The 14,550-nt window shown below is 44.0% G+C and overlaps 1 protein-coding gene across 1 annotated transcript in view; it reads left to right on the top strand.

The window, feature by feature from the left end:
* NEB (nebulin) overlaps positions 1 to 14,550 on the top strand; it is a 210,937-nt gene that overhangs the window by 174,044 nt on the left and 22,343 nt on the right. The window contains exons 127-132 of the mRNA XM_078865795.1: positions 1,235 to 1,339; positions 3,628 to 3,738; positions 5,746 to 5,856; positions 6,985 to 7,098; positions 8,681 to 8,776; positions 9,741 to 9,845. Of these exons, the coding sequence (XP_078721921.1) occupies positions 1,235 to 1,339; positions 3,628 to 3,738; positions 5,746 to 5,856; positions 6,985 to 7,098; positions 8,681 to 8,776; positions 9,741 to 9,845 (642 nt within the window). The remainder of the gene's footprint in view (positions 1 to 1,234; positions 1,340 to 3,627; positions 3,739 to 5,745; positions 5,857 to 6,984; positions 7,099 to 8,680; positions 8,777 to 9,740; positions 9,846 to 14,550) is intronic.

Raw genomic sequence — 14,550 nt, 5'->3', positions numbered from 1 at the left:
CACAGAGTCCCTCTTGTTGTTGTGCCAACAACAAGATGGACCCTGATGCAACAATTCCATTACACATTGTTTTGACAAACATAAAAATAGGTGTGCTACATGGAATACATCTGTGTACTTAGTCATAGAGAGAGTTAAAGTATTACATTCTTTCCTGAGGAGAACATTTCGGTAAGGTTGATTTTTATTATTATTGTTTTACTTAGCATGAAATTATAACGTATGCTTATACAACCTTTACAACCAGGCAAGACCCAATTTAGGCCATGAGTCCATATTTTAAGGGATCTCTGGGTTTAAATAAATACATCAAACAAGTTCCAGACTATAAACCTAAACAACACAAATACTTCCAGATGTCAGGAGTGTTGTTTAAATCACAGTAACCTTAAGTTGAAACCATTTATAAAATGGCTACATCGCACCTCTACTGACACTTTGACAACTGATCTCCATCATCCTACTCAGGGGTGAGCCATATCTGCGGTTCTTGTCCAAGTGAGTGTTTGTGTTTGATAAATGAACCTTATGGCAGTACCCCGGCTCTCGCATAATGTCTGTGATGCAGTCATTTTTATTCAGTTGATGGTCAGCGATGTGGCAATCGACTCGTCTCGACGAGCTGTGCACGGTGCACTCTCCAAAGTTGAATTTTTCGATAACGGATTTTTGATGCTAATGTTTGGCGTTTCGACATCGCGGAGTGGCACTGATATTGGATTGATTGATACCCCGGTCGCGGAGTTAAGTACACCGCTGGAAAAGAAAGTGTCCCAGAAATCAAATATTTAATGGCCTCGGCCATTTTGTATTATTTGGTACCCCGGGGTACCGCCAAAAGGATCAAATACGCGGCATTCACATGGAACACACAAATACGCGTCCTTCCTTCCAAACAGCTGCACAATTTAGTCACCAACGGGGGGAACGCTGCAGATGCCAGCTTCGCACAAGTACGCCGATCCTTGTCACGCTGGCTAATTCGCGTATTTTTTCCCTACAGAACCACGTCTCTTCTTGTTGAGTGCAGGTGTTCACATCAAGCTTGCCAAGCAAGTGCTGATTCATTCGAATGAATCCCAGACCTTGAGTTGGCTGGGAGTTTATCTTTGCGACAGCATGGCCGCTAAGATGGCCGCCTCTTCCGTGGTGGAGTGGCACTCTCCAAGGGCTGGAAGGATCACTCCACCGCGTGCGTTGTGCCCGCTTCTCACGCTCTCTCTCCCTTTCACAGTACAAGTACAAGGAGGAGTACGAGAAGAACAAGGGCAAGGGGATGTTGGACTTTGAGACGCCTACGTACGTCACAAACAAGGAGACGCAGCAAATGCAGAGCGAGGTAAAATCCATTCTCCGCAACATGACCTTTTGCAAGTAGACTCGTCACAATCGCATTCGATCTGTCTGCCTATTCACGACTAGCTGCTGCAGGTCAATGATGTGAACCTGATGTGCTACAGCAGCTGATAAAAGTGTCTTGGACATCCCAGTTTTTTTGAGAGATGTCCATACTCGATATTAATTCATCAGAGGCAGAGTATAGGCTGAGTTAATTGCAAAATCAAATGTGTCTGATGTATGTTCTGTGCAGTCACTGACCACTCTTTTTGCCTTGGATCCATGCCCAGGCCTGAAATTTGGCTCTCAGTGCTGTGGAGTCCATTCCCTGCTTTGGGCATTAGCCATCTAGGGATCAGCCAGCCACTTGCATTACATCAGCATTACATATAACAGCAATGTTTGCTTTCAGTGCACTTATATGATTATAAAATTGTATGAATAGTGCGTAAAGATGAGGCTAAAGGGAACGTTGGGTGAGCGTGACATCTTTACTGTTGTGTTCTAAAAACTGTTTCTTGTTTTTTTCTTCTTCTTGATTGCTATATTATTTGCATATGAACGTCACATATAGAGTATACGCATGTACATTCTATGCACACTCTTCTCTTCAACTAAAGCAATATTTTGATTCTAGATTTGAAGCTTTCGTGACTGCAATGATTCATATTCTTAGGTTCTTTCGGTAAAGTCACGTAGGTAAAAACATTAAAAAAACATTAAAAAAGTAAAATAAAATAAAAATCACGACGTTTCGGAGGCAACACAAGCTTCCGTCTTCAGGTGGTACTGTCACAGCCACGACAGCTGTATCAAGTAAATGAGAGATTGCAGGAGCTACCACTCCGTTTATATAATGGTTGGAGAAGGTGGTGGGGCAAGGGCCGCATACTTTTTATTAATATGGTAAGGTGAGGCTTAAGACTAAGAATAGACTGCATAACAAAGGTTGAGCCTTTGTTATGGAGAGGTGCGGTTTGTGACGCGACCTGGGACAAGGAGACCACCACTAAACATGGTAAAACTGTAATGGTTGTCTGTCAAATAAGATTGGCAAATAAGTGTAGTTAAATCTTTTTTGCATGGTTAATCACATCTTTCCAATGATTACTCAGTTTGTAACCGTCATCACGAGTTGCCGATCATTGCTACAACTCGGTGGGCTCTCATGAAATTGTATTTTCCGAGACCAAGGTTCTCTGCAAACCTCCTGGCTACCATCAAAGGTTTGTATACGAAGCCATACAAATATACAAACACAGACATAATTTTAACCGTGATGAGGGGTACAAACTTAGTAATCATTGGAAAGATGTGATTAACCATGCAAAAAAGATTTAACTACACTTATTTGCCAATCTTATTTGACAGACAACCATTACAGTTTTACCATGTTTAGTGGTGGTCTCCTTGTCCCAGGTCGCGTCACAAACCGCACCTCTCCATAATAAAGGCTCAACCTTTGTTATGCAGTCTATTCTTAGTCTTAAGCCTCACCTTACCATATTAATAAAAAGTATGCGGCCCTTGCCCCACCACCTTCTCCAACCATTATATAAACGGAGTGGTAGCTCCTGCAATCTCTCATTTACTTGATACAGCTGTCGTGGCTGTGACGGTACCACCTGAAGACGGAAGCTTGTGTTGCCTCCGAAAAGTCGTGATTTTTATTTTATTTTACTTTTTTAATGTTTTTTTAATGTTTTTACCTACGTGACTTTACCGAAAGAACCTAAGAATATTGCAATATTTTGGTCGATTTTCTGACACGTTTCTAAGGTGGCTCACATCTTTTGAGAACCACTGCAAACCGTTTTTGTGTGATTGTCTTCACGAGTGTAGATTTTATCTGTGCTCATAAGTGTAAGCTTAACTTTTACGTACAGCGCTTTTTGAGACACTCCGATTTAAAGGCACTTCATAAAATAGAGGTTATTATTATGTTATTTTAATTACATATACAATTTGAACTGTGTGCTTTTGTACCCATCAATTTGTACCGCATAATCGGCACTGCCCTTTTTTCCACTGCCGCACGACGAGATGAATGATGTGCAACGCTTTCATAGCCTCCCAACACCCAGCACACGCATCTCCACCTTCGCGCAAAATCACCGAATCTTACAACTTAACACCCCAAGTTCAACCACTTTGTACTCATTCATTTAAAAACGTAGTCTCCTTCATCGTTGCTTTCCGTCTTCTCCTCCATGACGGTCACTGCGACACACTCTTCGTATTTTCACGTCCCCCCCACCCTTTCCACCCCCCCCACCCTCTCCCTTCCAGAAAGAGTATAAGCGAGGCTATGAGGAAGGCATGAAGGGCAGGAACCTGTCTGAGCTTGAGTTCACGCCAGCGTACTTGCATGCCAAGTACGCTAGTGGTCTGGTCAATGAGGTAGATTCACCGCGGCTTCTTGTACTGCTTGGTCTTTGCGCTGCTACCGCTGGCTGGCTGTACTTTCGTTTTGCTGGCTTCATTCTCTTTTCCGCTGGCTTCCTTTTTGATTCGCTGCCCTTTTTGCAGTTTTTTTTATTTCGTTGCAAATGTCAGTTGTTTTTTGCTTTCTGATGATTTTTTCTTTAGCTTTTTTGAGTGTTTTTTTGGTGGAGGGAAGTATAATTTTTGTTGAATTTTTCAACCTTGCAATTTACGCTTTTTGCTCCGTGTGCTTTTTGCTGAATGGCAACTCCTTAAATTGGAATGACGATCGCGATTTGTATCCCCGATATCGCTTTCTGTTAATATGTTTACCCTGTGTTGTGCTTGGTTGAATAACCACATGCCTACCCGTAATCTCATTAATGTTATTTGCCATCCCATGGTCAATGTATGAAGAAGTCTGAGTACATTTCCCTAGAAAACCTGATGCCAGTAAAACCTCCCGAAGTGGGACTCGTTGGGGGCAGTGATTTTTGGTTAATGGGAGATTTTCTGTGATACCCAAAACATTATTTAATTAAATACATAATCGTTAAAATGTATTACATTTACACATAATTCACACCTAAAACATTTAATTACACTCAATGAAGGTGATGAAATATCTCACGGTTTACAAGTTATCAACACCTTAAAAATGCCTACTGTGCAGTTGAATTCTATTCACTCACCATCGTCACGAAGCAGAGGAAGAAAGCTGAGCTCACAATCCAAATCTTTATACCGGAAAATTCTGATGAGCTATCAAGCTCTTTTCCACAGATGTCCAGTAAAGTTTCAAATGACGGCTGAAAAGATTTTCTGATGGACTTAAAGTGTTTCGTTTTTTGCTAAATACAGTCAAATAAAAATAAATACGATAAAAATAGAGCACTCGGATAACTGAGCAGATAAGTGTACCACTTAAATGTAAGTCACACGTATGTATGTTGAACTTCTTTCGCACCGTATGTAGCCAACCATAGTCAACCACGCTAATCGGTAGGCTACGTAATATTTATTCTTATTTAAAGCTTTCATGACTGCAGGGATTCATATTCTTGGTTCTTTCGGTAAAGTCACGTAGAAGGGAAATAATAAAATAATAAAAATTCAACATAATAAAATTCTCACGACGTTTCGGCCACAACGCAAGCAGCCGTCCTCAGGTGAAGAACAGAGCTGTTGGAAAGACAGCGTCATTAGGACAGAGCTGTCGGACCATTGTGATATATATTACAATGGTAAATATTCCAGGTAATGGGTCTGACAATTCCTGTTGTTGAATTTCTCACATGGTTAGCTTTCAGCTGTACGGTAGACCGATGCACTAGGAATCACTCGAGAATGCCGCATCCGAATGCGTTTTGTGGCTTAATTAGCGCGCACAAGATGTTCCGGTCTGATTTTTTTTTTATTCGGGAAAGCATTTAAAATTGAGTCCAGCTTTGAGAGGTTTTGCTGTGCTGTATTTACACATGTGCCATGGCAACCGTGTGCCATTAGCATTCTCTTTGCGAGTAGTTGCGCCAACTTGGTTGCATGCAACTGAATCACTTCACTCATATGTGGATGTCTCTGCAACTAGAGAAATCAACTGATTGCTCAGTTGGGGGTCTTGCTTATACAGAGATCTCTATAATTATATGCTGTTAAAAAGTGTTTTAAATGAAAGTGTTTTCCGTAAAATATATATCTCATCTCTTAGATTTGTGAGGCGGTATTTAGGTTGAGATAGTGAATCTATTTCTCAAGCCTGTTCGAGTCAACATTGTAAACCAGACATTTAAAACAAAATGTAACAACAGTCTGTTAATGACATAAAACAAATCAGGCAAAAAATGTGAATGACAACCGCTGACGGATAAGGATCTCAGCGTCTCCAATGAATTTGTTTCAGTGGGAATTGGCGTCGGTTATTGGCGATGACGCCCTCTGTTTCTGGCCATGCTCATCGCGCCGTGTGTGGCATTCGCCCGACAGAAAGAATACAAGAAGGATCTGGAGGAGGGAACTAAAGGCAAAGGCCTCACTGGCCTGGAGGTGACACCGGACATGATCAGGGCCCGTTCGGCCACCCATATTCTGAGCCAGGTGAGAAAAGGAGGTGGAGCGCCACTCCTCAATTCGTCTTAAATCCATTTATTAAAGCTCACCAGTTGTCACGTTACTTAACGATGGCCATTTGCAGCTGTTTTTGAAAAAAACAAAACTTTTGGTCATGAGTGGATGATACATGTTTTACCCTGTGATTTGGACACTGATTTTTTTTAAGATAGTTCAACATGAACTGTGATACGAGTTCTGTATATCTCGAATAATAATACACTATTCATGAAGGGCACATATTGCAAAATGGGCACATTGTTCGATCGAGCACTTGGGAGGCGCGGAGCCAGAGCTCACACTTCCTCGTGCGCCAGCCTGAACCGGTGAATGTTCAGCTGCTGCTTTGCTAGAGTTCACTACCCACCCACCCGAAATCTCTCACGTGCAGAGCAATTCTTCCCAAGTCTATGATGCTGTATCCGCATAGCTGGCTATGGCCGTGATGCCATGACCACGGCGTTTCCCACCACCATGCACAGCCGTTGGGTTTTTGTTACACGCTTTCTTTCAACTCACTCTGTTGTTGTCGTTGTTGTAGCCTCAAATCTTGTAACTAAAATTTAATTCACTTCCCAATGTGCTATCGACTGCAAACCTGGTATACTTATGTCATACTGATGACAATACTATATTCTATCATGAAAAATAAAATATATATTTTTAAACATTCTTTATTACATGTTATGTTTCGGCTTTGGTCTAATTGTCCACGGTCAACTGACGTTGGCTATAATTGGTCGCGGTCCCTTACGTGGAGTTCTACCGTTACTCGTACATTTTATAAAAGCGTGTTTAAAAAACGTTTTTTTAAATATTACTTACTATTTTGTTTTTATTGCAACACAATGTGAGCCCGGTACAATACGCCAATCGCCATTGGAAGGGAACAGAAACTCTGTGAGCAGCAACTTAAATTCGGTGCGGCAGGACCGTACGATGGCGGTGGGGGGGGGGATTTGGACTCGCTGCCCCAGCCAAGTGGGGACCACGCGTAGGGACACGACGATTTATATGGGGAGGGAATACGGCCATGGGTTTTAACCCGGTGTCACCATCCTGCCATGTTTTGTACGTGGGGTTTGTGTGCATGTCGCCCCTGCCCTGGCTTCACAGCGCGAGTACAAGAAGGATATGGAGGCGGAGATCAGAGGCAGAGGGATGACCACCACTGGACTGGACACCCCCGACTTCCACCGTGTGAAGAATGCCACCGATATCTTAAGCCAGGTTCGTGCCTTTGTTGTTTAAATTCAAAACGTGTGTGTGTGTGTACAAATTCACAGTGTGGAGTGGTAGTGTAGTGGTTTGCGAACTGCACTACGAGCCCAGGGAGTGGTGGTTGTTGGTGGCGGCGGTGGGGCAGCGGTGGCCGCTACGCTGCGCTACGATTCTGGCGATCCGAGTTAGATTCCCGGTCACGGCCACAAACACCAGTGACGAATATCTGAACCGGTCCTGGGCATCCCCTAGGTCGACTCGGCCTCAAATGAGTACCTAGTGTGGTGTGTAAAAATCGCCGCTGGGAAGACAAAGGCAGTCGGGTGTGGTGCCGACCAACGACCCCCTCGAGTACCGTGCTGGCCTTCATAGGGCCTCGCTAACAGCACTTGCTCCAACAGTCTGTTAAGGCTACATGGGGGATCTTTGTCTTTATACACATTTACAGCAGGCATGCGAGGTCCAGGCAGAGCAGACGCTGTTGTCTGCTCTGTGCTTCATTTATTATTTGTGCCGTGCATGTCTCAGGAGGTTCAGGTATAAAATAAAGTGTATTAGTCACTTTAACGATGTTAATGTTGGCCACACTGGACATGGATTATAAAGCATTGCCCAGTGAGTGGCGTCTTCCCCGTGACTTCTCACTATTCATCAGCCTTATATTATTTATTGCTTATTCCACTGAGTGGATTTTTTGCTTTTTAACTTTAAATGTATTTATCAGCTGCAGAAACATTGACGTGGCCCAATGGTATCTCATTTGGCCACATAATGATCTAGAACCCATCCACCACCCGACACAGCCAAGCAAGTTACGTGCAAAAGCATTTAACGTGCCAATTAGTACTATTTTAACTCACCGATGAGATGAACAATCCTTACAAACAAATGTATCAATTAGATCCCACGCTTGCTCGAGACAACGCATAGACATCGTTTGGACGAGATCAACAAAGTCGGGGTAACAATATGTAAAAAATAGGAGCGTTTCTGCAGGCAATTCTCACACGACAGATATCCACCCCAATTGTTATTTCGAATTAGTATTAACAAAACACGCTATTGCATTGAGAGAAGATTATTAATCAGCATACGCTTGGTTGATTTTGGCTAAAGGGCTTCGCCATCAGTGGCGTGGTTGGCATTGGCCCTGGTGCAAAGAATGCAATGGAGTCCCCTCTCCAATGTTATTTTATTATTAATGTGCAATTTTATTGAGGGACTGGTGGAATCTTATTGTGGTCTGGGACTGTTGTTGTTGTTTTTCTGCCTTTCCCAAGCTTGCATTTATTGTTGAAAAACTGGCAGGAATTGATAGACTTTTGCAATGTGATCTTATATACTTTATGTACATTTATTTATTTTAGTGACTCGCTTATTTTTCCTAAACGTTGCACTCTTATCGTGTTTTTGTATTGTTTGTTGTTGTAACGTTCTGCCCCGCCCTACTGGACGTCTGTGAAAAAATATCTTTATAGCTCATCGGATTTCTCCAGGATTAATAAATGTTCAGATTCTGATACATTGTAGGCTTAACAATGTTAACTTACAGCTGTTTACCCTCGCCCATTTTCCTTCCACTTGCTCACAGGCGAAGTACAATCAGACGGGTGATGGGAGCTACACCACCGTCGTGGACACCCCAGACATCCTGCACGCTCAGCAGGTCAAGACCATCACCAGCCAGGTGCGCCACGCAGTCCAACGCCGTCATGACACGCACGTGCACAGCGGTTGACAGCATCATTCCATTTCTTAAAGGGAGACGTAACCCGCAAAACTAATAGCGCTGAGCTTGTACATATTTACCTATACCCGTGTGTCCTTGGATGTCCGTCACAGGTTAAAATTGTCGTTAATAAGAAGGGAGGCCGTCGAGTCAAGGTCACACGTGCCACCAAAGCACGTGATTTAATAACGGCGTTGTTTACACTGTGTTCATGTTTAAATGTTTGGGGTGATGTCTCAGTGATGTCACGGTGATGTCACGAGAGTGACGCAATGACATGCTTGAGCATTACCTTTCAGCCTTTTTTTTGCCATGAATCAAGCGTCAGGTTTTTAATGGACAGCACAACTACAACTCAGCCACGTCAAAAGGCAACAACAGTGTGGGGCAGTGGTAACACCTGTGCCTCCGGACATTGTGTGTTCTTACCCTGTTCTGCACTTCCTCTGGGTCCTCTGATTCCTTCCCATATGGTGTTGGCCAATCATCCGAATGCAGGAACCTCCTGAAACAGAGTGGGTTTCCTGGTGCAGAGCAGTAATTATTCTTAGGTGGCGTCATTATGCACGTTTCATTTCCCTCCCATTAATTTAAATGTGTGGCACTTTATCCATAATAGAGGTTTTTTGGGTTAGATCGCGTAAATATAAATGTGTTGTTGAACCCACAACGTACCACTATACTGAACCAGTAACAGCCAATTAGTAAGGCAAACCTTACTAATTGGCTGTGTTGGGTGGTGGTGGGTTTAACGACACATTTATATTTACGCGATCTAGCCCAAAAAAACCCTCTTATTATGGATGATATTTGTCGCAAAAGCCTCCTGCTAGGTGTTAAACTGTGGAACTTGACTTGGACACAATGACACGAGGCAGCGTGGAGCGCTCACCGTGCGTTTTGCCTGACTGCGCTCCGACAGAAACAATACAAAGAACATGCGCAGAGAGCCATGTCCAAGTACCAAACCGTGATGGAGACACCGGAGCTGCACCGTGTCAGGGAAAACCAGAAGCACTTCAGCTCGGTCAGTGTCTCCACAACCCCCACCCCCCCCTCGTGCGTGTTGATAATCGTGGGCCCTCCCATCGAGCTAAAGCCTTCTCCAAGCAACTGGTGAAAAATGCGCGTAGGTGTTCATGGTGCCGCGGTATAACGGTCCTGTCACACAACATTCGGTATAAGGCCATCGATAACTGTGTCGTCTGTTTTGCAAAATGCTCGTTTTGTTTTTTGGAAATATTTTGTTTGTAAAGTTTTAGATTGTAAAGTTGGCGCAATAAGAAGACCCGTGGCAGGCTGATGTTGAGTGAACTGCATTTGAATAACTCTTTAAGAATCTGTATTTGTACTTGGAGTACGTGACAGCATAATAACAATTATATCGTGGAAATCCTCGAAGATATAGACACAAATATCACAGTGTTAGGATCAAATCATATGAATTGGTAGTAATAGCATGAATGGTATTGCAATCAGTTGTGCTTACACCCTTCCCCTGGTGTCCTCACTGTCCGGACTTTCCTCGATTTACTTTTAGGGTCAACGATAGTCTCCCCGGGCCGTGGCGCTGAGCGTTTCTTCTCTGAGAAGGGCCTCCATTTGCACCTTCACACAAATCCCTCTTCTCTTCCACGCCCCGCCCCCCTCCTGGTGCACATCCCCCCACCCCTATTTGCACAGTGTATTGAGATGTGGTCGCGGTCAGGTGATTGATACCTCTTCATTGTCATGTACACGTGGCCGTTAGTGCTTCTCCATTCTTAATTTTTGGAGCTTTCGTGACTGCAGGAATTATTCTTTGGTTCTTTCGGTTAAGTCACGTCTTTTTGGAATTTTCACACTTAAATTCTAACTTAGCAATCTTTGAAATACGTAATCAACCAGGCTATGCGTTAATTGTGTGTTGACCGACTCTCTGTGTTGCATTACATCACATTTCGATATTTTGCGAGGTTATTTAATTTTAGTGTGTCTTTCTCCTAATTTTCAAGCTTGCGTGCCGTGCCACGTCGTCATCTTACTTGCGCAGCAGCAACACGTTGCCGTCCACTCATTGATATGCTAATTTTCTCTGCCCCCTCCCTCTCTCCGTCCCCGCCCCCCCTCCCTATATATAAGGGACCGTCACAAAAACGACCCCTCTCTCTGTGCCGATATGTGTCCTCTCTCTGTGTGTCCTTGTGATGTCTGTCTGCTTGTATGTCTGTCTATAGTTTTCTAGTTAGATTTTTGTTGCTATATCTCTTATGCCTGATGATGATTGCTTGTGTTGCAATCGAAACGTCGCTATTATTTTAATATATTATTTTATCTTTAGACGTGACTTAACCGAAAGAACCAAAGAATGCTTCTCCATTCTTGCAAGAATCAGATCCAAATACCGCACATCTACCATGGATGATTCCTGCAGGAATGGCAGTTTACCTACGGGTGATTCCCGTGCTAAATATCCATTGACTGGAATGGGAGCCCAACATGAATTCTGTCATGGTAATAAGTAACCCAATTGTTATTCCCTGCGCATTATTGTGGCATAGTCATGCCGAGTGATTTGTGTTTTACCGCTGACATTCGTTTGGTGTTCAGCTTTTACGACCAATGTTATAATTCATAATTGTGTTTTTGGATTAGGTCGTGGTGTAAAAATGTTGTGTTTCGTAAACCCTCTTCCACCTGACACGGCCAATGAACACAAGTGTCACGTGAATCAAACGTGGCCAAATTTACCAGCAGCACTGGCGGCGGTGTTGTTGTTGTTGTTGGAGAGGAATCTCACAACATTTAAATGGCTACGCCGTATCGCTGGAGAATAATTACACCCCCCATCCTCAGGTTAACAGCTCACATCTCGAATGTTGTGGCTGTTACATTCTGCTCGGAAATTACGGTTGCTCATTGTGGTGTATGCTTTACAGTTTAGTCCTCTTTTTGAGTACTAATCGGGTTACAGTATTGACCTATAACATGTGACCTGGCCGGGTTATGCCACCGGCGTGTTATGCATGTATGTTGAACCGTACATAGCCAACCGTGCTCATCGGAGGTGCGGGGGAAGAACAACAAACTTAACACAAAAAGCAGTTCTAAAGAATTGAGTTTACAACCTACACTTAAAAGTGCATAGCTCCCAGTGGCATCCTAATATCTGAAGGATGAGCGCTCCAGACGGCCGCAGAAGCGCATCTCACAGCGTGCGATGCGGTGGCCATCTTTGTTCGATGGTCAGCTAAAAGCCGCTGCTGCCAGGATGACTGGAGTTCGCGTGATAGTTTATGCTCCTTACACAAGAATGAACTATGTGCTATAAATAAGGGTCATTTCCCGAAACGTCGCCGATTATTTATATATATTTCTTTGCAGGCACTGTTGTTGACGAGTGTTTATTTTTTTTATTGAATCGATTACAGCCATTCAGACACGTAACAAATTGGTTTTCAGTCGATTAACAGAAACGTTGCCGGACGAATTCAAATAGTTCAAATATATTCGTCTTGTTAAAATGCACATTTGTTAATCTGTGCGTTTATAGTCTTCAATAATACTGCCTTGAAATTTTTGCAAATGTATGCAGGGTAAATATATGGGGCCCACACCCAGGCGCGTGCCTATTTTTCAAAGAGCGTGATATTTTTTAATATGTTTCGCAATCTTTTCCCATTTCAAGCCCAACTACGCTGCCACGGTTCTGTATCATTAGGAAACTTTCAGTAGAGCAGGAAGCGCAGGCATCACGGCCCGTAGAAGCAGACATCAGAGAGCTACCTCCGAGATTCCTCCATGTGGACCGCCTGTTCTCGACGGCAGGGTTGCAGCACTGTCCCACCCACTCGGCCACTAGGAGCGTTGTTCAAAGCATCGTAATCAAATCGATTTATTTATTCCCAAACTGAGTGCAGTACCCGTGCCAGTGAAGTGCTCTGACCTCTAAGCCCATCCAGCCACCTCCACAGTTCGGCCTTTTACGAACCATCATGCACAGATTTGTTGTACAGCTACAATAGAGATCCTCACAGATTAAAACTGATCATTGACAATGAGAGGTTTTACTGTAGTCACCTTGTTATTACTTTACCCTTGAACGTACATTTCATAATGCGAATTGGATATAGCGCGATGAATGTATCAGGGAACACCTGATACATTCATAACGCGGATGCGAACTGGATATAACGGGATTGAGTAAACAGAACTGCGTCGCGCGAGTAGGAATGAGCGGTTGTACGGCTGCCTCGGCGTAGCATCGCACAAGGCAGTGGGATACTGCTGGATGCTTCTAGATGCTACCCAGCCTGCGTACGCATCTCATGTGTTATCGCGGACAGTGCTTCACCCCATATTATATATGATTACTATAACGTGATGTTCTTCAGGAACGCAACTGCTGCGTTATAGGAGAACAGATTTATAATAAGAATCTACAGTTGGATAAGGACATAGCCGAGCCGTGGCGCGCACACATCTATGATCCAGCACTGTAGAGGCAAGGGTTGGTGGATCACACAAATGTCATGAAACTCCTTTCCTGCGGGTGCCGAGGTGCCGTAACCCTGGCTCACCAGGAGAAGGCAAATGTGGACTGAACCATCTTCCATCTGTACGAGATAGAGTGTTGCTGCCTCGCACACATGTCGGTGGTTTTCTCGGGGTACTCAAGTTTCCTCCTACATGTAAACGCTCATGAAGTGGCCGATAACACCTGAATATATAGAGGGCCGCAGAGCTTGCAGGGGATGGGGAGTGGGGGATGGGTTGGCGCTGGCTCATCACCTGGCTGCCTTTCCCCACTTGTTTATGGCTCCACGCGCATCTGAGCCATTCTCCCTCTTCGAGAGCGAGCAAATGCTGTGTGCGTGCTCCAAGTATATTATTATATTCTTATTTAAATACATGACAGTGAATCGTTTTGTTTTTGGAAGTCGGACCATCGCACAGGTGGGGGGGCCTACTTTTGCGGGTAATGCCCCACCCGGGTGGGGGTGTTGGCTGCCTACCTCGCAGCAAAAGTAATTCCCCCCCACAGATGCCAAGACAACGGTTGATTCTGAATCATCGGCTATGCAAAGTGCCTCGCTTGGCGAGCTCGGGAACCGCTCTTCTATATCGGGTTCCACCCTCATTTACCCTCAATTTGTTACACCTGGCATGGGCAATGTGGAAAACACATGCAGGATGTCTCCGACCACTTTGTTTTAATTTAATTGACTTCCCCTTGCGCGGGTCACGACTAGGTGTGACTGCCATTTCTATCCAATTTAATCCCCATGGTGGGCCTGCAAAGCGCCACCTTTTTTTTGCAGGGGCCCCAAAGAGCGGCGTACACTTGAGAATCCCCCCACTTTAAAATGTATTTTCAAAAGGAGTATTTCTTTTGATCAACCTTAATCTCCTGCCAAAAGTGAGTAATCGGATGACCGTGCGAGGTTTCTTCTGGAGTGAGCCATCTATTATATAATGGTTTCCGACATCTGAACTCACTCATGGCTCGTCCATATGTGCTGGATAATATCCACACACTCCTGGATAACAGCCAGAGTATTCTGGCCCCAATTCCCAATGCTGTAGAAACCCTACCCTACAGCTGAGATCTTTATAAAACCCATACTAACTACGAGTCCACCTCTCGAGAATGGCGTTCCTTATACAGCAGTCCCTCGATTAACGGTGACATCGGTTAGCGCTTTTTTTGGCTAACATTTCGCCTCCCATAGGACCCCGTGATTTCAACTAAA

This window comes from Lampetra fluviatilis, chromosome 21, assembly GCF_964198595.1.
Source record: "Lampetra fluviatilis chromosome 21, kcLamFluv1.1, whole genome shotgun sequence".
Taxonomy (NCBI): Eukaryota; Metazoa; Chordata; class Hyperoartia; order Petromyzontiformes; family Petromyzontidae; genus Lampetra; species Lampetra fluviatilis.
The sequence above is the reverse complement of the archived record's forward strand: the minus strand, read 5'-3'. Positions and strand labels throughout refer to the sequence as shown.